Source organism: Natator depressus, chromosome 14, assembly GCF_965152275.1.
Source record: "Natator depressus isolate rNatDep1 chromosome 14, rNatDep2.hap1, whole genome shotgun sequence".
Lineage (NCBI taxonomy): Eukaryota > Metazoa > Chordata > Testudines > Cheloniidae > Natator > Natator depressus.
In genome coordinates, this window is record NC_134247.1 from 21606322 (window position 1) to 21633568 (window position 27247).

The 27247-nt window shown below is 47.0% G+C and overlaps 1 protein-coding gene across 3 annotated transcripts in view; it reads right to left on the reverse strand.

The window, feature by feature from the left end:
* The window catches only part of PMP22 (peripheral myelin protein 22), a 31275-nt gene extending 4284 nt beyond the window's left edge, over window positions 1-26991 (reverse strand). The window contains exons 1-4 of one of the 3 annotated variants that reach the window (XM_074970928.1): window positions 26684-26991; window positions 23616-23716; window positions 22740-22839; window positions 2739-2879 (exon numbers count right to left, since the gene is read on the reverse strand). In XM_074970928.1, coding sequence (XP_074827029.1) covers window positions 2739-2879; window positions 22740-22839; window positions 23616-23693 — 319 coding nt within the window. In that variant the 5' untranslated portion in view covers window positions 23694-23716; window positions 26684-26991. Of the gene's footprint in view, window positions 1-2738; window positions 2880-22739; window positions 22840-23615; window positions 23717-25298; window positions 25585-26455; window positions 26617-26683 lie in introns of those variants that run through there. The other 2 variants (XM_074970930.1, XM_074970929.1) reach the window with 2 other exon arrangements.
* Between the last annotated feature and the right edge of the window lie 256 nt (window positions 26992-27247).

Below are 27247 nucleotides of genomic sequence, written 5' to 3' on the forward strand. Positions count from 1 at the left end.
ACCTTTTTTTGGTGCATGAGAAAATCTGAGAGGAGGGCAAGGGGAGACCACGACTGCTCAGCTCTGGACCAGACCGCTCTGAAGGAGCAGAGGACATGGATTCTAGCTGCTGTTTATTAACAGCTATCCTGAAATTCAGGATAATGAGGCCTAACAACTGCCCTGAGCTTCTCCATACAGAAGTAGGGGCACGCACTCAAGCTCTTATTGTATCCATTTCTTTTCAGCCTGTTGCTTCAACAGAGGCAGAGATGCTGACGGAGTTGATTTAGGAGCTGCTGCCAGCATTTAGTTCCAGCCTAGTCCTCATACCCTCACTGTTGGCAGCGGTACCTGTAGTGCTGGGGAAGGACGTCCTGTGTTTATCCACAGAACAGGTAGGTGCAGACAACAGGGGTACAAACACCCCCACCCCACTGCCCGCCCAAAAGCTGCCTCAACCCTGGCTTGGGCAAGAGGGGAGTTCAGTCGCTGTGGCCCATTCACTCCTTGCCTTCTTCTGGGACCTCAACAAGGAGCCCATCTGGCTGGATGTGGACTTGTGTCCACTAGGCAGTGGGCTCGGCCAGTTAACCGACACATACCCAACCAACCATCCCTTGAAGTCAAGGCTCCCATTCTCTTCAAAGGGCATCAGACCAGGCCCTTCGCCTCCTCCCTAGCTGCTGGTATGTTTGCATGCTGTGAAGAAGGGACTGGAAAAGTTTTTGATCCGGGCTGAGGCCAGGCGTGTGACTCAGAGAGGACATGGATAATTTGGATTACAGGCTCCAGGGTTAGGGTCAGATCCTTGCCTGCACTTACCGCTGCATGCAGGGCTTACTGCCCTGATCAGTCCTCTTACAGGGAAGGGGGCTAGCACAGCAGGAAGCCCTCTGGCTGGGGGTGTGAAGGTGAGCTGTGTAGTCTGGCTGGACCCCAGGATCTGGTTCTAACCTCCAGTGGAAAGATACCCTTTTCCTTCTGCGTCTTGAACAGTGTTGAGCACATCATCTGCTCACCACCATCATTAACAGGCCATATCCCTGTGTGTGTCCCTGGAATCATCAAAACCTTTTTCACCCATGTGCAGAATTTGAAAGTCAGATACCAACAAGAGAACCACATCCAGAAAAACCCTGCCTGCAGAAATTACAAGCAGGAGAAAACAACTTTTTGGAGCAAACATAGCACAGGGCATACCACTCAATAAGGAGAGGGATGCCCACTGCGGTCAGAACTATTAGATCGATTCTCAATTGGAGAACTTCATTACTAATGTAGAGTGCGTGGTTAACTATCAATATCCATTTTCTTTACTTGAATCCAGAGCTGTAATGAGTTATTAGACACAGCCTCTTCCAGAGATCATTGCCCAATATAAGCTCACCACCTGCGTGAAGTCTTTCTACACAGGATGTGTAATAGGTTTCATACCATTCTTGCTACGTAGCTTTGCGCTAAACTTTTCCAAGTCCCTTCTTCGCAGCCTGCTCACTTGCCAGCCACTAAGGAGAGAATTCTAAAACTGATTGGGAGCCTTTCCATTAATCTCAGTGACCTCTGGATCACCTCCCAAGGTGCTTTTGGATCAGTGTGTCAAATAAAGCTCTGGCCAGCAAGGTGGCTTCTGCCCTTGAGTCTCATGCTCAGATTGTTCTCCTTTGGGAATATAAGTTTCACAAGAGCCTATTTGCATAATTTGGTTCTTTTTGATTTAACTCTTAGAAATCATCTGCATAATTCTATACTAGGCAACCTAACAGACCCCTCTGTGTTTATGGCATCTACGTCTGAACAAGAGCTGTACCTAACTACATTTAAAAGAAACAGGTTTTCAAAGCTGAACTATAGCTAAGACTTAGATGATGCAGCTGGATATGAAAAGCAGCTGGCTAATTTCGTGAGCTGTAGTGGCCCTGGCTGAGATGGAAAGCACTGTGTGTTCTATAAAGAACGTCTTCTGGGGAAGAAGTCACATGTCTCACGCTGTCAGTTTAGGAAGCCTGACTCCGTTCAGTATGAAATCTAGGAGAGGTGAGGTCCCTGGGGCAGCCTAACTCACTGCAGGCTGTCAGCATCCAGTCTCTCAGCTAAACAAAAGGAAGATGTAGCTACTGGGCCAAACTCATCCCTGCTGTAACAGCACAGAAGTCTATGGAGTTGCCCCAGTGTCTCTGCAGACCCCAAAAGGTGAAGAAGAGGGCATTAATTGTGTGCCCAGCCTGAAATGCACAGGGGCTGATTTTCAGAGGGGCTGAGCACGTGTAATTCCCAGCAAATTAATTGGGAGTTAGCACCTATGAGGGCTGGTGCACTTGGGTAGAACCAGAAACCTCCGGGGCTAAAAGCAGAAGCTGCTGCAGCTTGAGCTAAAGCCCTCTAGCAGGGACTATACCAGACTTCTAACCTCCGTGGATCTGGCACAGAGTGGGGACCATGTAACACACACGTATCAGTGGACTACAGACCTATGCGTCTGAAGGCAGAATTGAGCCCTCCCATTCATGCTCTGTTCTCTTCAGTCATGTAGCGTAGGTGCCAACTCAGAGGCCTTCGCATTGCAGCTTCTAGAAAAGCCAATTCCCACTGCCCCAGTCCTAACCCCTTGTCAACTAAAACTAAGTAACAGCCAAACAGAGCCCTCTTTGTTATTCAAGAGCTTGCTTCTCGTCTGTCATTAGCCCTCATGCCTCCGCCCGAGAGTGTTTTCCCTTTACGTCCTCCGAGCCATCGCCCATTTATCACTCCCCACTTACCGGCAAGGATCTGGAAGATTCCAGTAATGTAAAACCGTCCACCCTTGGTGAGCGTAAACAGCTGGCAAAAGAATAGGAACAAGGACAACACGCTGAAGATAATGGAGAGGATCATCATAGCTTGGACAGACTGCAGCCACTCTGGGGAAAACAGAGAAACACAGTCAGGGCAACATTAGTTACAGCTGTGATTTCTCTGCATGGATCAGCTGCTGCTCCTACTAAAAAGCAGGATTCTGACACCATTAAAGTCCACAAACACCTTCCCATGGACTTCATTGTGCTCTGGATCTGGCTCATAGGCTCTTGCTGAGCACATGTAATCTCTTGAGGATCCATGGGAATGACGCTACTTGCCTCCGTTCTTGCATAGCAGGGAACAATCCTGCAAGGCTGCAGAGAAGGGCTGGACTGGCAAGGTCTTTTTCCATCTCCACCATTTGCCATTCATGGGAGAACATACGTCCTTCCCTTATCAGACCCCAGATCATCACAAGAAACCCCTGCAGAAGCCAACCCCAGTTACAAAAGGAAGAATGGCTCCAGGATTTCTAAGGGCAAGCCGGCTTGGACAAATCATGGTGTGGTCCCAGTGTAGTCACACAAAGCACAGTATGATCTCAGTACTGCTCCTGGGTACCTATCCAAGGGCTGACATGGGGGGTACAATCTGGTCTCAGGGCTAGCCCTGAGTACAGTCCTACCTAAGTGCTGACATGCGAGGCAACCAGGAGCTCACTCTTCAGCGATTCCTCTTGTCCATATTTGCTCAGCATTAAGAATGAGATTTTTCAAAGCTGCCTAAAATATCTGGATACTCAATTCCTATTTCCCTAAAGTGAACAGGAATTGGGCATCAGTACATTAGGCAGCCCTGAAAGTCCCACTTTAAATGGATTATTTTCTTGGTTGCAACCACTTATCTCATTTCATGCTGTTTGGAGCATCTTGTGCTACACAGTCAGCAACACCCAGTGGTCCTTCCCATTTGAGGATAAAACAAGGTGTAACGGGTAACACTGGGATCCTGGAACACGCCACCAAATCAGTGGGCAAGGCTGTTCATTTGTAATTTGAGGAACATTCATATTAGTGGGCCCACAGGGACTCAGAGCCTGATCTAAAGCCCACAAGAGTCAACTGAAATATTCTCATTGACTTCAGTAAGCTTTGGACCAGGCCCTGAAGAGAAACACAAAAGCCATTCTTAAACAAGACAGACAATAAGCTGGCCAGCTCCTAGGTGATATAAATAGACAGCTGGTATAAACACTCCCACTTACACCCTTATGGAACTAAGCCCTTAGGAAAGACTCTTTATCGTAGCTAAGTTTGAAGACTGGTAAAGAGGAGATTAGTCAGACCAGCCCCTCCATGAGTCACTGCCCAGCTATTTCCATTGTTCGTGGGTGTGTAACTCCCCTTGGAAAACAAAACAAATGCTACAGCAATGACCCAAAATACTGCAATTAGGGACCATTACAATATCATTGTAATAAACACCGCAGTAGTGGCTTTTTAAATAAAACTTGACATCAATATTCTTTATTATCCTGAGATCTCAAAGCATTTCAAGTTAATCAGTCACATACAGGAAGCAAGGATTATCATCCTCATTTTATTGAGGCGGAAATTGAAGCACAGAGCAGGGACGTGAGTTGCCCAAAGCCATGTACAGAAAATATGTGGCAGACCCAGGAACATAACCCACGGAGCCAGCTGGTGTGAACAGATGTAGCACCACTGACTTTAATTCACACCAGCTGAAGATCTGGCCAAAGTCTCGAATCCCAAACTTGTGCTCTTCCCTTGCACTACATAATATTGCTCCCACCCTAGGTTTTAAGCCGTGTCCCAGCTTCAGTAAGCCAGCCAGCCATTATTAAATCTGCACCCTGCCTGGCTATTTGTTTAGCCACATGACAACCAATGACTTGTCTTCTGTGTCCAGCTGCCTCCACACTGCTCTAGTAAAGCATTATGCAATGGAAAGAAGCTATTTTAGAACGCAAAGGTCAACTGCTGCACTCAGTGACATGGATGTTACTCCCACTGAAGTCCATGGGGGCTGCACCTGTGGAACTGAGAGCAGAACTTCCCCCAAAAATTTAAACACAGACTTCAACCAGAACTCGAATTGTAATACAGGCCTGCATCGTGCTATTGGAGACAGCTATGGAAGAGTCCTACAGAATTTAACAGAAAATGATCACTTCACTCTAGATGTTTTTGAAACATCCTATGGAATAAAAGAAAATACTAAAAGGACAATGCATACTAATCTGACTTGGTTTAATTCCATACATTTTTAGAGGAATTTTCATGGAGCTGTATTGCATTTCTGTAGTCCTGGTAGTTTCACTCCTTTTGGATTTTTGCCCCACAGGGCTCTTTTAAAGCTTACATATGTCATAAGAGCAGTTGGGCTAGCCCCACGGTCCACACCCAATTCCAATTTCCAATTTCCTTTAAGATTATCCTGCCCCCGTAAAGTTCCATACAGTGGGCCAAATTCAGGTCTTGATCACACAAGCGAAATGAAGTCAACGGGAGCTGCTCCTGTGCATTTCAAAGCACAGTTTGCCTCACTATTCTATTGTGTTTCCTATCCCAAAGCGCTGTGCAGAGTTGCTCTGAGCTATTAAAATAAATAAATAAATAAATAAAAAGCTGCTCTATTTTATTCCAGAGGTGGCTGCATCTCAGTGGTGAGCAGGCATCCCATTATATACCCGTTTCTAACAATATTTGCCATCACTTAGAATGCAAGGGTTATCACCACTGTAAGCAAGTAGAGTCTCAATGATCGCTTTATGTTTTAAATGCCATGCACATGAAACGCTCTCAACATCTAGTCAATCTCAAGTCCTGCCTTAGGTCAACAAAACCACAAACTGTGCACTTTCCTTCAGATCTTTTGCCACTCGACAGCTGCTGGAACATAGCCGTGTTATCAGTGAGATAAGAGCTGTTGAAGTACCGCTAACGTAATCAAATAATAAATCAGGCTATGTCTACACTTAAAACACTACGGTGGCCTGGCTGCAGGGTAGACACTCACTGCAGCGACAGGAGGCATTTTCCCCTCACTGTAGTTAATCCACATCGCCAGAGAGGCGGTGCTAGGTCAACAGAAGAATTTTTCCTTTGATCTACTGCTGTCTATGCCAGGGGTTAGGACATCTTAACTACCTCCTCCGGGAGGGGATTTTTCACACCCCTGAGAGAGACAGCCATGGTGATAGAAGTTTTCAGCACAGATCGGCTCAAATCATTGAACTCAGCCATAGACGACTGGCTATCAGGAGGAGCAATATAGCGACGGCATCTTCAGCACATCAGCTAACAGCCAGTGCTGTTAGGGAAAAGCAGTATGGTTTGTCTATTCTCAGGGGAATGTCAAAGGAGAAGAGGCGGGGAAATCACAGTGAAAAGAACAGTAATAACCTTTCTTGTTGTTTTCTCACTGCCATGTGAGCCTTAAACTATCAAATAAGGAGAGATGGTTCAATACACCAGCTGGCTGATTAAAAGCCTGCTGCATTTCGCTCTTAATATAGGCTCTGAGTCAAAGCCCAATGATGATGATGCCAACTGGAGCCTTTCCTGATTTCAGTGGGCTCTGGATCAGGCCCCTAAATCCTTTTCCTTTGGCGGTGATTAGTTTACGAGAGGGCCTTCCAAAGAGAAGAAAGTTCTGCTGAGTTAGAGGGCGAGGACCCCTTGAACTGCATCCCTCTTCTTGGTTCTGCCACCTGAAGGCTTTATACCAAATGTGCACATTCCCATGCTAATAGCAATCCACGTCATAGGGATACACAGGCAGCCACTGAAAGCAGCAAGAATAGCCACTAGTAAGTAACAGCCATGGGGTCTAGCAGACAGTGCTCTTGACTGAGACTCAGGAAGCCTGGGTTCTAGTCTGCGTCTGTACTCAGAACCTGCCGTTTGATGCGGGCTCTTGGCCTCCTCTATAAAATGGGCACAAGGACGCTTGCCCACGTTAGTGAGCTGCTTTGAAATCAACAGATGAAGGCTAGTATTGTTAATGGAGGGAGGTGCCCATGTCTCAATGAGTTTCAACTTAACTGCCTTAATCTCTTTTGAATATCCCAACCTCAAAGTGCAGAGTGCTACTGTCCAATCACTGCTCCCCAATTACATTAACTCTCCTGGTTTAGTATTATAACCTACAGATGTGTCTATTTTTCAGTTTATATATATATAAAAAATAACTTCCAGTGGAAAGATTTGGGGCTAATGGAATCTACTATCAGCTCCTCAGAATCACGTCATCTCAAACGGTTGTTTGTGGCTTCCACAGTGGATTGAGGGGCTTAATCTGAATTTAGGTAAGCATCTATCCAGCCAAGTGTTTGCATCCTTATTTCCAGGAGGAGATGGAAGGAAATACACCAGAGGTGGGAGGGGAGGGGCCGCAGAGGAGATGACAGCGCACCTTGTGTCAGGGGTTCTTTTAGAGCCCCCTTTCTAACACTAATTAAGCAAATGGCTTTTGGGAAAGGCTGGAATTATTGAAGGGCTGCCACTGAAATTCTGCTTAGGATCTGCAAGCCCATCCACATTCATCCTGCTTCTCACACCCTCACCAGCAATGAAGAGTCTGCATTCAGAAATGTGCAGTTTTGCTGATGACTCGTGCTGTAATGTAGACTCCAGTTCAGTCTGTCAGAGAAAGGAAGGGTTGTCCTGTGGTTAGGACACTAGTCTTGGACTTGGGAGAGCTGCGTTTGATTCCCTGCTCTGCCACCTGTGAGACCTTAGGTAAGCCATGTTCTGTGCCTCAGTTTCCCCACATATACCATGAGGGTAATAATTCTTCCCTGCATGAAACACTGTAGAAGTGTCAGATAGTTCAGTGATGGTCACCACAGAGAGCTATGAGCCCTGCTGGGGTAACAGCAATGAAAGCTTAAAATGAGCAGGTATAATGAGAACACAGCTCTGTGCCATTCACTTAATCATCATTTACAGTTTGGCAGGATGAGCACAGAACAAGTGGGAAAGGCGACCACTCAGGTTTGTGAATGACGACGCAAGGTGCAGGACAAGGGAGAAGCCACCACCCAGGAAGCGGATATGCTGTGAAAAATGTTTATCATAGTGCCATTTTCCTGACCTTAATTTTAATTCCACAGTAAATTACAAGTGAAAAGAATCTCGAGGTAGATTCGAACAACCTGCCTGCTTAATCTGCGAAGTATTAAGTTCAGCACATCCTGCAAAATGGTGACAGGCACAGAACATACCCATGTGCTGTAGTCTGCAGCTTATAATGATACTGTATTTTGTATGCATGGGGCATCCTTCCTCCTAAAAGATCTCAAAGCCCAACCTGTATACAAGTGGCACCCCCAAAATGCAGCCACCTCTTGGGAGGAAGGCATCAGCCAAGCACACAGCCATAGCACACAACATGCATACACAAAGCTAAGGGGAAGGGAAATTCCTGGCCAAGAATGTTAGGGCAAAACTCTACGGTTTCAGGGCCATGGTCTGGAAAAGGTCAGCAGGGTTCATTAAAAACAAGCCTCTACTTTTTGAGCGAACGGGCTAAGCCAGTTAGTGGGAGAGACACCCCCCATCTCACATACTCTACAAGTGGGTTGCAGAGGCAGGATCTTACTTTTCAAGCAGTGTCTGCTTAAAGAGGATGAAAACCACAACGCTGTCAACCTTACAGCAGCTGTAGCCGCTGTAAGGTCCGTAGCATAGAAATAGCCTTAGTAATAGCTAGAAAATACACATGAGGGTGGCCATCTGAATGAAAGAATCTTCTTGCAGTTGTTGTAATCTAGGACTCCTACACACGTCCCCTAGCTCAATGCAGATACAGTTCATTCATGGCTGGTTTGTTCAATACCAAACACCCTCTAGCCAAGTGTAGCAGGCAACATCTACACCAGTCACGGGGTGTGACTGCAGTCTGTCGACGTACCCAAGCTAGCTTTAATCTTGCTAGCTTCGAGCAATGAAGTCGCAGTACGGGCTTCAGTACGTCTTAGCTGCCTGAGTGATTACCCAGGGTTCCAGGAAGACCGGCACAACCCCTGCAGAAGCCCACGTTGCTGCGGCTTCACGGCTATTGGTACCCGAGCTAACGCGATTAAAGCCAGCCAGGGATTGTCTACATAAACTGCAATCACACCCCACGATTGCAGTGCAGATATACCCTAAACCTGTAAAGCAGCCAGAGATTTAGTGGGGTTGCTAATCCACCTGCATATTTTCCTATGAAAAGGCTGGCACGATAAATATGGTAACTTTCCCTCTGCTTTGTTCCCAACCCCCCACAATCCCTGCAGCAATCAGAGAGGTTTGTGTTAGCCTCCCACTGATGCCTCTCTGAGCAGCCTATGTATGGAATCTCAGATGGATGTTTCAGCGCTGATCCTGAGGATGGCAAGCACCACACTGTTCTGGTTCGTGCCATTCCAATGAGGCGGTCAGGTATAGCATGGTACAAGTGTTCCCGACAGATCTCTGACTCACACTGTGGCTGGACAGACTCCCAGCAATAACAAGTAAAGAGGACACTGGAGAGCAACAGGAGTCTGGAATTAAACCATTCTAAAACTCCACTTTGCAGGCAGGACAGGACTCCTTCTGGAGAGAGGAGAAGAGGGAATTGTTCTCTTTAAATGAAAGAATGAAGAAAATGCAGCCAGGCCCCCTTTCATGTCTGCCTCCTCTCCTTTATGGACTGGTAAATATAAAGGAGCCCAGAGGCACTTTGCAAGATTCCTGACCGATAAGGGTGCTAAGCATTACATGGAGGAGCTTTCCAGTGAGGCTGTATGAGCCCATGAGGATGCCTTACTGCTGCCCTGGCTTCTATGCCCAATCCCTTTGTGTATTAGGGAGGCAAACATCCCAGGGAGTGCCATTTGAGATCACGGACATTCCTGAGCACTACTCACCCATTTCCCTGTGCAGAAGAGCAACACTAACCACGCCCCATGGCCATCCAAGAACACTCGCTTTGTAGCACCTCGTACCAGGAGAGGTGGGGTGGTCCTGCAAGGAGCATGCTGCCCTAGAAGTCAGGAGATCTGGATTCTGTTCCCAGCTCTGCAACAACCCACCCCTTTCTGGGCTAAGGTTTCCACTCCCCAGTCTTTGTCTGCCTTGTTTAGAGGGGAAGTTGCACCAGAGTGACCCTGTTATTCCAGCATAGGTGTGGCTTAAACCAAAGTACAGAACTGCAGATCAGAGTTAAATTCCTTCTCTGTGACTCAGTTTCCCCCATTGTAAATGAAAATAATAATTCTGAGATCTGATGCTAAGAGCCAGGTATTATTATTATGCCCCTTCCCAAGCAACATAAGCTAAACTGAAAAGAGTCTCTCTTATACTAGAATCGGAGTGTCCACAGGGTGTGTGCGTGGGGGGCGGTATACTGGTATAACTATCAGTTTATAGGTGTGTGTACAGCACCTAGCACAATGGGGGCACGGATCTTGGATGAAATTCTAGGTGTTACTCTACTGCAGATACCACCACCACTCTGCTGGGGAGACTGGTATGCACACCTAGCAGTGTTCTCCCCAGGACATTTGATCTCTTAAACCCACTATCCGCAATGCTGTTTAACAATGATCCCTGCTCTCAGTGTTGTCACGTTTCTTGCAAGAAATGTTTTTGCCTATTGTTGCATTTACTGTTCCATCAGACTAGCCTAGGCTTCTGTTCAATAGACATTAGCTTAGTTTATGGAAAACGGAACGGAAACCTAAGGAAATCAATCTCATGGACTCAAGTATGTTCCCATGACAATATCTTGTACTTTGCCATCCAAGGATGCAGAAGATGAATGAACTGAGCTTCACAACCCCTCTGTAAGGCAAGGTTTCATCACCATTTTCCATCTGGGGAAACCGAGGCAGCTAAGGCTAATGGTCAGGATTTTCAGAGCAAGTGAGAGATTATTTATGTTGCACCCCACCCCACTCCACCCCAGTCACAGACCAGGCTCCCACTGTCCTAGGTGCTGTAGAAACACAGCAAAACGTAGTCCCACAACTCCCATCAAAACTAATAGGAGTCGTGTATCTAAATGCCCAAATTGGCTTGGAAAATTCCAGTCAGTATTTTGGGCATCAAAAGATAGTCACCCACAGCCAGATATTTAAAGGCATTTAGGTGCCTAAAGATGCAGATAAGCACCTAGTGGGAACTGGGTACCTAACTATGGACCTCTTAGTCCCCTCCCAGGGCTTCCTCTTTTGCTCCATTTCCTTCCTTCTAGCTGTGGATCATTCTCCCACCTTGTCCTCTTTTCTTTGCCTCGTTCTTCCCTCCTCCTTGCCTTTCCCTCCAGTCCACACTGAAAAATGCCCTTGTCCAGAAGGCTAAAGCTCTAGAAAGCTCCGTAGACTCATATACAAGTTCATTGCATAAACAAGGCTGTGAAAGACACAGCGTGCCTTCCCACTCTGCAAGATGATGCCATTCTGGGCTTCCGAAAGCAGCAGTTCATTGCTAGCTAGATTGCACCTCCCCCCCAGGGGGGAAAAAATGGCATTTCCCTGCTACTCTTGAGGAATCCTCCCAATTCACGATACGCAGTGGCCAGACGTCTGTGGTTTGGATCCACACTAACTCAATCCATTTGGACCCTGAAGGTTGACATCTAGATTTTAAAGTGCCCTGCTGGCACTGGAAAACTAGAGGCATCAAGGAAAAAGCTAAGCATCTTCTCACTGCCAGCTTCAGGATGTCTCAACTAGCTTCTCGGCAAATCCCTGGGGTTCAGGCTCGTGAAATCTGTGGCTGGGTTTTGGCACATGTGGTATCTCCTGAGAGCAGCCAGGATGGAAATGCAGTACGCCTTGGGGAGCCCCCTGCCAGGCAGAATAACTGAATCCTTAGTGTGCAGTGTCAAGGTATGAGGGAGATATTTGTATCATTTCCTCTCTATCACTCACCATCATCTCAACAAACAGTAGTCAGGGGAAATCCTGCTGCTGTACAGAGATGGGAAAAATCTGGTGTGGGGTCCTATGGGGGGGCAGGTTGTCTGCGCCCTCTGTGCACAATGATGGGGTGGGGGAAAGCCTTGCAGAAGGATGATCTATAGATAAAACACTTGACTGAGAATCAGGAGATCTGGGACCTGATTCTGCTCTCAGTTACTCTGGTGATTTGCAGAGAAACTAGCTGATATGTCCCTTTGACTTCAGTGGAGTTATTTGTGCTTTACTCCAGTGTAAGGGTGGAGAGAAACAAGTCCCTGGGTTCTATTCCCAGCTCTGCCTAGGACCTGCTGGATGACCATGAGCAAGTCACTTAATCTCTCTGTGCATTGTTTTTTGTCATCTGTAACATGGGAATACTGATGCTTCCCTCAACCACTGGCATGGAGCAAGGATAAATTCATCACTATTTGCAAGGTGCCTGAACACTACAGTGATGAACACCACAGAAATGCTTACAAATAGAAGTTAAGGTCTTTCATTGCCCTTCGCCCTGCTAAGCACGTCTATTCATGGTCAGACAGGATTCAGCCCTCAAAAAGAGATTATGAGAGATATGCTAGCACCACCCGATACTTCTTCCTAACTTGAAGCCAGTATCAAATACAGTCACTGAGCCAGATTCACTACAATGCTCCAGCTGCTTTGTGCTACTCTGGCAATACAAAGCAGCCAAAATCCACTTCAACAAAGTGGTGCAAAGCCACTTCAGGCGACTGGTGAATCTGTCCCAGACATCCCCCGTCTGCAGGAAAGTAGTATTACAACAGGACAATGAATTACATTTGTTCTGCAGCACAAAGAAGGATGCACAGAATGTGACATTAGTCACTTCAATCCCAGAAGTCACTGGAACTTGTCTGAAGAGATTATACATGAACTGCAGCACACTGCAATCTGCATTAATGACTAACGCAAGGAATCTTCCACCACAGAAAACATTCACCCCTGACTTCACCCCAGGAAACTCCCACTGATGTCAAAAGACAGGGATGACTAAGAGACACCCTTGACACTACAAATTTATATTTTATTTTTAGCATGTCACCAGTATCGTAAGGAACACCATCCAGCTGAAATCTATTGCCCGGATCCGGCAAAGATTTAGGCATGGGATTAGCTTCATGCCTAACCAATTAAAAAAAAAATTATTATATATATATAAAAAAAGGAGTTTCTAGCACTACACCCTTGCCCTGAGATTATGTCTACACTGCAGTTGTGGGGCACGACTGCCGCTCATCTAGACATACGGGAGCTAGTTTGAATCTAGCTAGCGCAGGTTTGGGGGCAACATGGCTGCAGCAGCCCAGGCTTCCATGAACCCGCCTAGAACCCTGGGTAACTACTCAGGCAGCTAGCCTGCTCTGCTGTGGCTTCACTGCTCCAGTACCCAAGCTTGCCAGACTAGAGCTAGGTCAGGTATAGCTACACAAGTCACAGATGCACCCGGTGATTGCAGTGTAGACAAACCCACAGTCCCCCCCAACAATGTTCGTGGTTTTACAATCACATTTTTTCCCCAGATACTTTTTTTCCTTCTTTCCCCTGTTGCTGGGTAAAAAACTCCAACAGGGGAAACTGACTAACTCGCGATACAGGGGAATGCTGAAAGACTAATTATTCAGTTAAATTGAAAGAAGAGGGAGAAAGATACCATGGACTTTTAATCTCATACAGTTACAGGAACGGCAGGTGTTCGTAACAAAAGTAGGTAGAAAAAATGTCAGACAAGTGTAGCTTTTAAGCTGACAACATCCTTTTGATATTTTCAGTATAGAATATTGTAAAAATTGGACAGAAAAGTAAGATGTTCCTATAGACCACGTAACAAGAGTAAGATTTAATAGCTCTACATTCTTGACTTTGCCCGGTGGGAAGCAATTCCAGAGCTATGGTTGCCTAGATGCTAGTAGACACTGGGTGGATTCTAACCTCCGTGAGGCTGGTATTATCCTGGAGGCACTCCATTGACTTCAGTGGGGTTACTCCACGATTACAATGGTGTTACCGCCATCAGAATATGTCTCTTTTTCATAGTGAAAATTCTGATGAGCTTGAATTACTTCAAACTGAGACATCTTTAAACGTAGCCTACAAACTGCATGGGACCAGTCTTTGCATGTGATCATTAGTACATCTAGTCTAAAGACAATACGATTCCTGGATTCTACTGTAAGAGTGCTAGGCATTGCACTGGCAAAACTGACTACAGCCTTGTTAATGTCATTCTGCTGCTGTCTGGCAAAGCTATGAGCAGTGGCGGGGTTGGCTGTCTCCCTGCAGGCTCAGAAAGGTGACGCTGCATTAAGTCACATTTGGAAGGCTATCTTTGCAACCTGAAACACTACAAACCTTTCAAATGTTTTAAATAGACACATTTTGCAGAAATTAATGGCATAGGCCCCACCCTGCCATGGAAAGCATCCACCTCTCCAATGAAACAGATATTCTAAGACTTGGTCCAGCTTTTCCAATCCAGATTTACACCAGGGTAGACGAGTAGAATTTTCCTGTATCCCCATTTCCATGATGCAGCTCTTTTTGCCCATATGTTTGATTTATACTTGCTGCCAATAACAGAATGAGACACTGCGTGACACTTCTCTTTGGGGTTTTCAGTCATGGGTCGAGAGCAACACCAAAGACAAGTCTGCAAGGAAGATCCCCACACAGAGCAAACAGGACTTTTTAAAGACAATCTGTGGTACTCTCCTAAAATGTCGGTTCACAGACTACATTACACAATACTTCACTGGGAAACTTGGTCAAGGGTCTGCTCTGGTTAAGCTACTACACTCTGGATCAAATTCTGCTCTCCATTGCATCCATATAACCGGGCTCAGCCCAGGTCACTTGCACCCATTAACAAGAGCATCACGAGAACCTGGAGAACTGTAGCAGATTAATCTTGAACTGAATTTTCAGCTGGCATTAGAAGGCAGCACTTACATGGATTTCCAGGGACGTGGGCCAATTTACACCAGCTGAGGATCTGCTCCCTCGTGCAAATTAATGAACTAACAGGATAGGAGACTCAATGCCAGCTCTCTGCCTCCATTCATATCCTACACTGGAGTTACTCCTAATTTAGAGTAGTGTGAACAAATCAAAATAAGGAGCTTAGGCATTTGCAGCTAGGTGGACAATTCTCCTTCTGGGTATTTACCTTTCCCTGCTAATTTGTCTCTTTTGCTCTGTCACCCTTAAGTAGCTAATTGAAAAGAAAACCTGTATTAATCTGCACTGGGACTATATTTCACAAGATGACATTGAGAATACCTGTTACCTTTTAAACACACTTAGATAAAAACGAAACGAAAAAGATAAAAAGTAGTTCTGAAACACAGAAATGGCAAATCCATTCAATGAGAAGGCTATGAAGCAGTGTGTATTTCTGCATCATGTGTTTCAAAGTAGATATGAATAGTGGAACTCTTATTAAGAATAGCAGATAGGTCAAATTGCAGGGCTCACCGTATTATGCAACCATAACTCAAGTGCTACGTTTCTTTCCTGCTTCTCCCGATGCAAAGAAAATCCATCTGAAGCCTCAGTCTTAGGCAAGGGCAAAATTTTCTTTGCCAGTCTAGCGTGGCTTGCTGTCAAGTATTGTGCACCTATTCCACATGCACAGCTTCCACTGACCTCCCTGCTTTTCATGTGGGTTTTGTGTCACAGCAGTGTGATTAATCACTGCAAATTCATGGAGAGAATTTTCCTCCAAAAGATGACCTCTCCGGCAACTCAGAAGCACTGTCTAGTGGTCAGGGCAGGGGACCTAGGAACTCCAGATTTCTAATCCTGGCTCTGCTGCATGGCTCTGTCTCTCTCAAGGCTTAGCTGCACTGGGGTTTTTAGCCACCAATGTAGGTACATTGCTGTAGCTGCACCATCACGAGCCATCTCCCTGAGTAAATGGTGACTTGCGTTGGCCTGGCTCCCATCTATGCAGATTATAGACTGGACACTCAGCAGTGGATGCGGAACACTCACCACAGCAGCAGGAGGGGGCCTAAGAGTTTCTCTGCTTTCCTGGGAATTTAGGGTACTCTGAGCTAGGCCAGTCCCAGCAGCTAGGGACTGCTGGGGCCCAGGGGAGCACTGGACATACCACCTTTCCCCTTCCTCACGCCAGCAGCAGCAGGGAGCCACTACTATGGCTCTAGTCTATGCCACTCAAGGATCGCTCTACAAGGAGGAAGCCTTCCAAGGCTCAATGCAAGGTTGAGGGCCTGGTGTGCCAGTGGACCAATGCAGAGCAGTCAGTCCAGGATCAGAGACTGTATTGCTGTGAGGTATCCAAGTGTCATAAGAGCCGTCTTCAGAACGGTCATGGAACCCATGGGTGGGAGTGTCACAGGTCCTGCTCTGTGCCCAATCCATAGAAGGGTAGGAGTTTCTTACGGGCCTGCAGCAAGTGAGCCTTGGCTCTTTTAGTTCAAGCTTAGCAGCTTATGCTTTTAGCTGTGCAGGTCCCTCTTCCAGTCCCTGATGTATGGACCAATATGGTGGTCATCGTATCAGCAAACTGGAAAGTCCCTTTCCTCCCGTGGTGCTTAGTAACCATCTGCTTTGCAGTCTGCAAAGTTCCCATGGGATTATTTTCAAAAACCAATCCCTTCAGTTACTAAAGGATACCCACAAACCCAAGCAGTGACCAAGCCAGCCAACAAAGTCACAAAGTGGCAATTTGAGGAACAGAAAGAGGAAACAGGAAAAACATGTTATCGAATAATCCTGAAGCCAGTGGGGATGGGAGGGGCGGGGTTGTCCATTTAAAGGTTCCATCAAAAAATGTTTGAAAAACATAAAAATTGCAAGGTGGAAAAAAAATCTGCACATTCTTGTGAAAAATTCTGTTTTTTGCGGGGGGGGAGGAGGAATTTTTGACAAAAAAAAGTTTGAAAAATTCTGTCCAGCTCTACTTAAGAGCTTTAAAACTCATAGGGTCAAAAACCTATGCTGGCATAACTCTAGACTTTACTAGATTTACACTAGTACATAGGTACTGGAACTACGGGTTCTGCCTGCCTGGCTTGAAGTGTTTTCCATTATATACAGGGTTTACTGTTTTGTTCAATGGCTCTCAGCCCCCACACTTTACAAATTGTTCCAGCGCCCCTGCCAGTTGAGAATCTGACCCATAACCTGTTAAATATACAATTCTGGGATTCAGTACTGAATTCCTCAGATAAATCTGCTCCAGGAATGCCAGGCAGCTTAAATTAAGCAGCGATTGCAACATTTTTGACATAATTCTCAGCCTCTTGAAAAATGACATTATCTAGCAAGCAAATGCTGCAAACAAAGCAATGAGCCCACAGACATGAAAGCCAAAGGAACGGGGCATCCCACACTGATTGTGATGCTTACTCGCCTCCGAACGTCCTTCCATAGTATTGCAACATGCCTGCCAGACTCGTATGCTCCGGAAAAAATTCCTCAAGTCATCATTCAGCTTCAACCGGGAGCCAACCCACCAGCTGCTGAAAGTTTACAAGTTCCAAATGAGGGAACTGTGGGCTAGTGGCTTGCACCTAAACACTAGGAATCAGGAGAACTAGGTTCTGTTCCCAGATGTTTAACTTCGGGTCTGGTTGTGCCACCCACTGATTTCAAAGGCATGACTTGCATGGCACGGGAGGACGGGCTGAAATGTCAAAGGCTCAGCACCTGCCACTGGGACCGGATCTTCCAGTGAGCTCAGCTCCCATGAAAGCACCTAAACAAAGACCATGTTCTCCAAAGCACCCACCATCTCCTGCTGGGAGACACATGGCTTGGCTTTCAGCACCCAACATTCTAAGCTCTTCTGAAAATTCCAGCCTCAACCACCACTCGGTGGAAGTTGGACAGAATTCAGCTTGTTTGATTTTGAGCAAGTTCCTTAGCCTCTCTTTGCCTCCATTTTCCCCATCTCTAAAATTTATGAAGCTCTGGGATCTATGAACAAACAATTATTATGATGTATTTGTAGCACCTGGACCAGGACCCACTGTGCTAGGTGAGGTACAAACACAGACTCCGCTCTGCAGAGTTTCCAGTCTAAGTATGAGCACTATGCAATTGATGTGGAGCCCAATGAAATCAATGGCAAAACTCCCATTGGACTTCCAAAGTGCAAGATCAGGCCCTATTTTATTGCTAACAATTATGATAATGTTGCGGGAGGCGGTACATGAGTTTAGCAAAAGAGAGGGGGGAAATCTGGCAAGTGATTACTCCACAATACAGACTTAACTCTTATGGTGGGTTGCCCGGGGGGGAAGAAATCATCTCTACTAAAGGACTAAGTTCTGCCAAATTCTTCAGTAGGAATTTCATATCCACTCCCAAGGGCGGAATTTAGTGCCACATTATTAAATGTTGAGCAGTGTCTTTGACAGAGGCACAGAAAAAAGTTTTCCTAAAGCTTTTTAGGACACTGTTCAACAGGCATGGTGTATGTATTGAAAACGCATTTCCATGAGTCTCCCCTGGACTCTTGTGGAACATACTTTGTATTGGTGGTGGGGGAGGGGGGAAATAAGCATACTTTTAGCTAATAGCATAGAAGATGGAAACAATATGCTGAAAAAATTGAAAATATATTGGGGGGGAGGGGTTAATGTGATTTATTCCCCCAAGAGAAAGAGCATTTAAAGTCTCTGATTCTCTTGGGGTGGGGGAAGGGGGGAGTTGTCCAGCACCTAGGTTCCTGACCTGAGATCCAGGCTCACTTCCATGCTCCACCACAGACTTCTTGTATGACCCTGGGCAAATCGCTTAGTGTCTCTGTGCTTAGCTTCCCATCTGTACGGTGGAAATAATACCACTGCCCTACCTCAAAAGCGGGATTGGGAGGATGAACACAGTAAAGCTGGTGAGGTGCTCAGAGACAATGGGAATGGGGGCAGGATTAGCTTACCTTACCTAGAAAATAAAAATATCACACAATATTTTCTCTATTGAAAAAACACAACAAAACAGATCAGCCTCAAGCAAAATGGAAAACAACTGCAAGAGAGACTGTGAGCTCTCTGGGGCAGGGACTGTCTTTTTGTTCTGTGTTTGCCCAGAAAATGGCACCATAGGCCCCTGGCCCATGTCAGGGGATCCTTGGGGCTACCTTCTAAATAGTAATTTAGCTAATGCATAAAGCCCTTATCCTGCAAAGAGATGGATGAAGTCAGACCCCCTTTGCCCATGCAAAACCCCGCTGGCGTCCCAAGGGTTTTGCATGGCTCCAGCAGCCTGTAGTTCATGGCAGGACCAGAGTCTTCATGTACGCAAACACCAGGAGAGGAGCATTCAAATAAGGATGGAAGGTTGAATTTATGTGAATCTTCCTGGCTTGTGTTGGATTTGGGTTACAACTCCTCAAAGTAGTTCAGATTTCATTATTCTGCCGGCTCGCAAGAATGGAGGAGCTGGGCCTAAGCAGGAAAAGCACTACTGTACACGCATGCATCCTGCGATCCAAATATCCAACTAGCAGTGGCAGGTCAATTTTTTTTACCGGCTGCTCAACTGTGTGCCTCGAATAGTAAAAATAAATCACTTGAAAGGATCTAAAAGGGTTCCACCCTCACTGGTTACAGGTGTGTAATTTATTCTGCTATCACCATCAGCATTCAGGTCTGATCACAAGTAGCTAAAGAGTTCCCCCTTTAAAAAATACTCTTGCCCAAAGTAAGATTATCTTGTTATTTACTATATTCCCTATACTGCCCTATAGAAAATGTCGAGGATACTGTAAATACTGGGGTCAAGCTATTTAGCTATCCAAAGTAACAGGCACATTTTTATGGATGACAGTTTTTCTCCCTCTCTGCAAAAAAAGGGTGCCCATGTTCAGGGCGCAATTACTGCAGCCCTTATTTTAAGCACATGTACAGCTGTTTTTGAGCATGCATGAGTGAATCTGAACCAGCCTACCTACATTGCAGATAGCAGTATAAGGCCAATATTGCCAAATGCTGATTCAGGACATAACTATGGTAATTTACAGTGATGCAACAGAAGATTCCAGCTGGTTTCCACAGCTGGTCTGACTTGTGGCCACTAGGTGTTGCTGGAAGGCTGTGAAGAAGGCCTAAGCCACTCCACCAACACCTTGGAAATTTGAGCCTCTTCCCGAGATGAGAAACATGCTACTGCTTTAAGTACAGTTAAAATTAGAGGTAGGGCGAGCGCCTGCTTGTATCTCCCAACATGGGGTCTCCACGAGTATTTCATTACCAGCAGACCAGCTAGTTTGGAGTGTTTTAAACCTGATCTCCAGAAAACTCCTACTAGAAAATTACATCAGAGACTCACTTTCCTACAGGGTAGAGAGTGATAAGAACTTGCTAAGTTACACAAAGGCCTCACTCCCTGCACATACCACCCGCAATGCTCTCCTTTTCCACATAGCAAATGTCCCCCACCAGCCCTGGCATCAGTGTTATGTTCAATCTAGTGGCTCAATCTTAAGATCCTTCCCCCTTCTTGGCATCTCAGGGGCAGCAGGTCACACTGTCACAGACCAGAGATGTGGTTCTACTCTCAGTTACACTAGTGTAAATCAGGAGTGACTCCACTGAACTCACTGAGGATATGCTGGGATCAAACTGTTCCGAGAGGAAAGTCAAGATACAAATTCCTAAAGCTAGCAATGATAGTAATAAAACCCCATACCAATCACTCAACTAAAAAATTGTCCAGATAATTGTACTTAGTTCTTATGTAGCACTTTTCATTAGTAGATCTCAAAGTGGCTTATAAAGGATGCCAGGATCATGATCCCATATATATGTCTGGAGTAATTCAGCGGAGTTTCTCTAGATTTATACTGAGCCCAGGGAACCATATCATATATGAGGGAGAAACTGAGACAGAGAGGTGACGTGGCTGGGTACAACGTCATTCAGCATGCCAGTACTAGAATGCAAGTCCCCTGAGCCCCAGTCCAGTGTGCTATCCACTATACCACTCTGCCTCCCCTACATCACTTGGTAGTTCTGTACCCACAATGTACAGAGGCAACTCCTTGGCCTCATACAACGCGGACAAGCCAGCTGATCAAAGCGTGAGGCTCTCCGCTACCCAAAGCTAGCTTTGGATCAGTGTGCTTCCCATGGGACTTCTACACACCTGAATCTGATCTCATTGACACCACTGTCACCCTGGCTGAAATCAAATGGGGTCACTGATGATTTACACTCATGTAAGGCAGAGCGGAACCTGGTCCCTACCTTCTATGCAGACTGTTTGTGCTCTGAAACTCGTAGGTCATAATTCTGAGCCGTTAATTCTTAAAGAAGAACTCTGCTCTCACTGATTTCAATGGCAGGCTGGTCTGAAAAGTTGATGGCAAGATATGGCTCCCTGTGCTCAGTATAAATCTAGAGCTACTTCGCTGAATGACTCCAGACATACATGAATGTAACTAAAAGTAAAATGTGATCGATACAAAAACCCTATTTTGCTCTTTACCCGATATACATGCTACAGAAATAACCATGCATATAAGGATAACTACAACAGTATGGGTTACTGTGGCTCAAGTTTTAAGAGAAACTTTGGGAGTGTGACCCAGGCTCCATTCACACAGGCTGATGTAGAGAGTGCTGGACTAGCCCACCCCAGCCAAGGAATGGGAAGCTCTTAAATGCTTAGCTTTCGCAAATCCACTGTGCTCAGGAAACTGCAGAGATGGGAGCATAGGTAGAGAGCAAGCATTGGTGTAACAGAGATGGAGCAGGGAACGTCTGCAATGGTCAACTGTCCTCGAACTGCTTCCACCCCCCTGGGATAAGTGACCATCTGGAGCACTAACTTGCACCATAACGGCGGGGAGTTGGGACCCATCTTGGGAGTAGCAGCTAACCACTGGCAGAGGGGAATGTTGGAGTTCTGTCCTGGTTGCTTAGCAATATGCACAGAGGCAGGTGGTATAAAAAGAAGTGACTGGCTACCCCAAGGACCCAGCAGGTGTTTTTCATAGAGCAAAACTGCTCTGCTCTGGCCCTTTAACACTTCAGCCCCTTCAGCAAACAAGAGGCATGCCTAGAATAACTAGCGCACACTTGTCCCAGCAGTAGAAAGCCCCACTCCAAGGACTGCCCATGTTTGTTTATCTAGGTATTACCTAGTAAGAGTAATGGTGAGGAGCATATTGCAAAGAGGTCACATGAGGTCATCCCCCACTGCAGCTGCGGGCACTGTCAACATACCACAACTACAGAATGTAGCAAGGCCGGGGACAGGACCTGACCCATGGCTTCTCCCCAACTAGTAATTCAATGGGCCAAATTCTGCTCTCAGTTACATAGACATAAATCTGGAATGATTCTGCAGATCTCAATGACGTTACTCTGGGCTCACGCTGACATCACAGAGAGCAGGAATCTGATCCGCTGACTTCACCATGACTCACATGTGCACATCTGAGCCCAGAATCCGGCCACGTGGGCCTGATCCTTCATTGCACAGCATCTCATGCAGCCATGCACGCCAGTGCAAAGTGGGTATCCTGCCCCACCTAGTCAGCACGGTGTAAATGACTGCACATAGCTCTGTGCATCAGTGAATTAAGCCCTGGTGTTCTAGTGTGTGATGAGCTGCTGTACAGACAGAGGCCCTGCAAAACAGGTGAGATGTACCCACTTCAGGTACAAGTAAGGAGCAATCCAGAAGAACCATTAATAGAATAGCAGCCTTTATATGAAATTAGTTACATTCCTCTCCCTCAGTTCCACCCTGCTCTGTAGCTTTATTTAGGGCCTAATTCTTCCACCTCTATTCAGGTACTGTACTCCAAAAGCAGTACTGAGAAAACGGCCCGAGTAACAATGCTTAAAGAACCACTGACATGAGGGACAGAACCAAGCCCCTCAATTAATCATGCTTGACTTGTACCAGACAGAGCCTGCAGAGATTGTTCTGCAATACAGGTCTATTTCTAAAGGTGTGGGGGAGGAGTTAAAGGGATGAAAATCTCCATTGCTGAAAAAAACAGACGAGATGTCAGAGCACTCACCGTTCGTGGAGGACGTTACACACTGAAAGGAACTCTGGTCCCCTAAAGTGCTGCAGTTCTGCCAAAGGTCTGCCGTACGCCCGTTAACGATGAGCCATTGCTGAAAGAGATGCACAAATCTGTGAGAGGCGGCAGCAAATGCCAGGGGGGAGGCAGAGCAGGGTTACCAAAGTAAAAGATAAGCTTGTGCTCAACTAAATGCGCTTGCAAAGGATCCGACATAATAGCGCATGTTCATTCTTGTTATCTTTTGCATTCTTACAGTTGCTTTGGTTATTTCTGTTTCATGTCTTTATTTCAATGTGTGCACATGCATTACACACACACACACACTTCAACTGAGTTTTGGAAAAAAAAAACCACTCTGCATTGTTCTTTACCTGATTTAGACTCAGCTGCGTAAAAGAGAAGACTTTTGTGATTCTCTTTAAACACGTACCAAAGCTCTCAAACGCTTCACTTCTCTCTAGCATTTTCTTGGCAGCATGGAAAGCTACAGTAACTATTTCATATGAATCCCAACCAGTTTAGAGATTATTTTAGAAGTAGTTTGTTAAGGTCGTAAAAAAAAAACAAAGCTCTTTGAAAGCTAGTCTGGAAGTGACTAGCTCTGCATTAAAAAAAACAACAACAAAACCCACAAACATGTCTGTCTAGATTGGCCATGTTAATTCTTTCAGAGGCCCTGTATTAATTAAGGTCTGGTATTGGAGGAATGAGGAGCACCCTTTAATTTAAAAAAATCTGTCCCTTAGTTTTATCTACATAGGCAAATCTTACACATGGAACTGTGCAATGGATTCTGATCTACTCACATCCCCCATGTTCCCATATGAAGATCGATCACGGGGGCGGGGCGATAAAGTTTGTACTTACACTAACGATTGTTGAGACAAAGAGCAGCACCAGAACCGCAACATGCAGCACGATGATCCCCAGCAACAAAAGGAGCATTTTGGCTGAAGTTTTGGAAAGATCTGAAGGGGAAAAAAAGAGACACGCTTTTAAGTGATAGCAAAACCCCTTGCAGTCAGCCCTTGCATTTGTGTCTATGTGGGGTGTGTCCAGCATTTAGGGATAACTAGATCTGAAAGGGCAGCAGGGGTCGCTGCAGCAACAGAGAATAAGCACAGGGGCTCAAGTTTGATGAGGCTCAACAATTTGTATTAAATGCATTTCTTCGCCAGTGCAAACATCTCTTTTGGCAAACAAATGCAGCTATTTCGAGGGGTCGGGGAGATTTTTAAAGCGCTAACTGGGGTTTACAATGCGAAAGGGACAGGCTCCCAGGGTTGGACAGAAATCCCTGGTGTGGCTCTACAGTACTAGAGACAAATGTTGCAAGCCTGAGAAGGACAGAGCCAGCTTTGAGAAATGCCAGACATCGTCCGGCTTGGAAAAGGGCAGCAAACCTATCTAAGAGGGGTTTTCTTTGCGGTGCCCAGAAAAGGGCTAGGAATGTTCTAAAAAATCCGGTGAAAACACCAAGGAATCTTCAACTTCTACATTATTTTCCTTCCACCCTTTCTAACCTTCCACGCTTAAAACGTTTTATGGTCCAGAGTTTGATGGCTCAGGATACAGGGAGAAATGCAAATTCCATTACATTCCTCAAAATTTCCACTTGGCTCAGCCTGTCTTGGAAGTGTCATTAGCCAAAGATAAAATAAGGGTTTCTTTTTCCTGAAGCAGCATCACAACAATACGAAAGCCCAGGTTTCCAGCCAAAGATTTTATTTATATATAAACCCGCCACAACTAGTCCCTTGATCAAATATTTTTAGCTCAGAGACTCAGGTAGGGGGAGGGGGCTGGAAACCGTTATTCCACAAAGCCACTATTCTCCACTTCACAGCCAACATTTAGACTCCATTAAAGTCAGGACCCCCTGGATGAGATCCATGCCCCAGCTCCAGCCACTGCGTTTCTCAAATAGCTGAGCAAGGCCAACAGAGCTGGTGAAATAGCTCTGCGGAAAGAAAGGGAAATGACCACGCAGCGCAGTGTGTGTGTGTGTGTGTGTGTGTACGTACACACACGTTCGGAGTCTTTCCATAGAGAAACCAACACAGCTACACCCCCACTGCAAGCAACAGTCCGTGCACACAGCCCATGGAAATCAACCAGGTTACAAAAATACAAAGCGGGTCTCGGGGAGGACAAAAAACCCAGCTAACGTTCTTCAATGGTTCAAACTGTTTCTAATTATAACAAAGTGAGGTCAGGTCTGAAGCAGGTTCATGGAATCCGTATAGGGGAGTGAATCTGCTTTAAAAAAAAAAACAACAACAACACAACAGAACAAGCTAGTGGGTTTGGCACAGAGATTACTACAGAACAAGAGGGTGAAACTGCAGCGTAACCAAGCAGTAGGGGACCCACTGACAGGCAGAATCGCGGACGATGAAGGGGATTTATTTGCAGACAGAGGCAAGACAGCTACTGGGTGGGGGGTCATGCGCTGCCACACTACTGGGATCGCCTCGTCTTCCCCCCAATCCTCCCCTCTCTTCCACGATCGAAAATAACCCGCTCCTGGGCGGTGCGGCTGCTACTTACTTCTCTGCAATAGTCACCCACCAAGCGGCGTCCCAGAGGCTCGACTGGCCCCAAAAGCTCAAACCGAAGCAAAGGAGCAAATCCAGCTGGTGGGTGCGGGTATGCGCCCCTCCCTTGGCCCACGGCAAACGGAGCCCGGGGGCTGGAGAGAGGGAGGCGAGGAGCGCAAAGCGCGAAGTTATAAAGTTTCTCCTTTAACGAGGAACAACGCCCAGGATTGCGTCTGTGCCGCAGGGTGTGTCCCTGGGTCAGGCAGAGGGAGCCCGGCCAGGCAGCGGAGCCGGCTATAAATAATCCCCCAGGAAAAAAAAAAGCCGCTCGGTCGCCGCTGCCGCCGCAGGGAACTTTTACTCACGCCCGTTTAGATCACGCCGGGCTCGGCACTTCCCCCCGCGCACGTCTCATCGGCCCACGTGGGGAAGAGGCGAGCCCACGGCTTCGGGGAGCCGCATGTCCCGGCAGCACCCCAGAGCGGCCGCACCCTACACGGCGGCGCTGGCAGGGTGGGGTCGGGGACCCCCCCCAGTGCAGGACACCTCGTCCCCGGAGGATCCGCTCGGCGGGCTGCTCCCGGCCCCCTTCGATTCGTGCGCGGAGGGCGGCGAGGCGGCTGCAGCCCTGCCTGGGGCTGCAGGGGCATCCGTGCCACTGGCCTGGCGCTCCGCTTGCCTCCAACCGAGCCCCCACCCAAGCCTGCGGGCTCCTGACAGGGCGGCGGCCGGGGGAGCAGGGGCAAACTCCCCATTGCTCTCCGCCGAGGGGCAGGCGGCTGCAGCCGGGGAAATGCCCGCTCCGCCAGCCCCGGCGGGCACCGTGCAAGTGGCCGCCGCGCGCCCCGGGAAGGCGAAGGGCGCAGCGTGGCTGGGGAGGGGGGGCGCATGGGGTGAGCCCAGCTCCTCACCCCTCAGATCCTCAGAACCCCGCTCCTCACCCCTCAGCGGTTGGGGGGGGGGAAATACACGCCCCCCTGTTCTCCTTAATCCTCTGGGAAACCAAACCATTCACCCTGCTCCTCAAACACTCCTCCACCCGCGGGATCCCCAAGCGCTTCACAAAGTCCTGAAGAGAGGCATCAGCCTAATTTAAATGCACCAGACTTTGCTTTTGCTGCCGCTGCTGCTTCGGTCTCTTGCCTCTTTGCTTTCTCCCGCGCTCACCCGCCTTGCTTTCTAATGGTCTTGTTGTGTTAGGCTCATCCAAATACAATCGCGCATGTTTGCCACTCGCTTATTTTCTTGTAAACGCGTGTCTCCAAATTGCATGGCGCTTTGGAGAGGAGTCACAGTGCAGGGAAGAGAAAGGCCAGTAGAAAGCGCCCCTCTCTTTGCTTGTCTGGTGGTGGGGGCTTTGCTGACAGAGCTGGGATTTCACCACCAGAGACTTACCAAGCTCCAAGGCGTGCAGCTCTTCCTGGCAATGGTAGCTCCTAGGAAGCCAGCCCAGCGTGCATTAAAGTTCCTCCAGCAGGGGCAGGATCCCAGAGGATGCTAAAAGCCACTCGTGGCGTGGGTCGAGTTGAAAGGGGGTTCCCTGGCGGATCGGAGTCCTTCTCTGAAACCACAGATCTGGTGCATTCACTGTTTATTCATCCCCCAGTCCAACGCCCAGATATGTCACGGTGGCCTGAGAGAGCACAGCCTCTAGTATTTAAAGAGACAGCTCCTATCCTTATCTCCTCCCCAGAACACAGCCGGCACGCAGGGGCTATTTAGGGGGCGCTGGAGATTAAATGGAAAGGAGTGACTGAGAGACCTCCGTCCCAGTTAAAAGGCTTATTCAAAGCCCTGGATGCTAGAACAATAAATAGCGATCTCCTTCTGGAAGCTGTCATTCAAGGAGTTGGCAAAACAGCTAAATGTTTCCAGGCCTGAAGGGAGAGGGAAGAGGCCAGACAGCGCTGCTCGGGGGTTAGGGTCAGATCTTCAGCTGGTGGAAATTGGTGCAGCTCT